General features: G+C 41.8%; 1 protein-coding gene across 1 annotated transcript in view; it reads left to right on the top strand.

Moving 5' to 3' along the window:
- The first annotated feature begins 129 nt into the window (after positions 1 to 129).
- Positions 130 to 898, top strand: part of LOC106882384 (laminin subunit alpha-1) — a 28090-nt gene continuing 27321 nt past the window's right edge. The window contains exon 1 of the mRNA XM_052977753.1: positions 130 to 327. Within this exon, the coding sequence (XP_052833713.1) occupies positions 199 to 327 (129 nt within the window). The 5' untranslated portion in view covers positions 130 to 198. The remainder of the gene's footprint in view (positions 328 to 898) is intronic.

The raw sequence follows: 898 nt of genomic DNA, 5'->3' as shown, positions 1-898 counted from the left end.
ATATATATATATATATATATATATATTATTTATATTATATATATATATTAATCCCCCCTCACTCTCACTAAGTCAGCCTAACTAACGAAGGGTCTTCCATTGTTTGTCTGCTTATTCCCACATGAAAACCATCAAACAGCCAATGAAGTTGTGGTGGAATACAGCCAGAAGAAAGTTGATCCTGAGGGACACTTCAACATGACAAGGGACAAAATCGATGGCGTGAGAGAGAAACTTTATGACCTCCAGAGTAACTCCAGGGATGCAGGGGAGCTGAGCAGCTCAGCCCTCAATCTACTGCAACAACTAAACAACAGCTTGTCAGCGGTAAGTTGGTCCCCATGTTATATTGAGTAAGTTGGTGAGCTCTATCTTGAGGTGATTGCACCCTGTCCAGTGGCATGGCAGTGACTTGTCTCACTTCATCTGTCATTCTGTTTAAACATAGACATGTATTTGAAAGTTTGTGGAATAGTAAGCTGGATAGCTACAAATAAAACCTGGTACCTATTTACAGCTAAGTGGACTGTACGTACCACATGGTACCTAGTTACTGCTAGGTGGACTGTACCTACCACATGGTACCTATTTACAGCTAGGTTGACTGTACCTACCACATGGTACCTATTTACAGCTAGGTTGACTGTACCTACCACATGGTACCTATTTACTGCTAGGTGGACTGTACCTACAACATGGTACTTATTTACAGCTAGGTTGACTGTACCTACCACATGGTACCTGTTTACAGCTAAGTTGACTGTACCTACCACATGGTACCTATTTACAGCTAGGTGGACTGTACCTACCACATGGTACCTATTTACAGCTAAGTTGACTGTACCTACCACATGGTACCTATTTACAGCTAGGTTGACTGTACCTACCACATGGTACA

This window comes from Octopus bimaculoides, chromosome 28 (genome assembly GCF_001194135.2).
Source record: "Octopus bimaculoides isolate UCB-OBI-ISO-001 chromosome 28, ASM119413v2, whole genome shotgun sequence".
Taxonomy (NCBI): Eukaryota; Metazoa; Mollusca; class Cephalopoda; order Octopoda; family Octopodidae; genus Octopus; species Octopus bimaculoides.
This window is presented reverse-complemented; position numbering and strand designations above follow the sequence as displayed.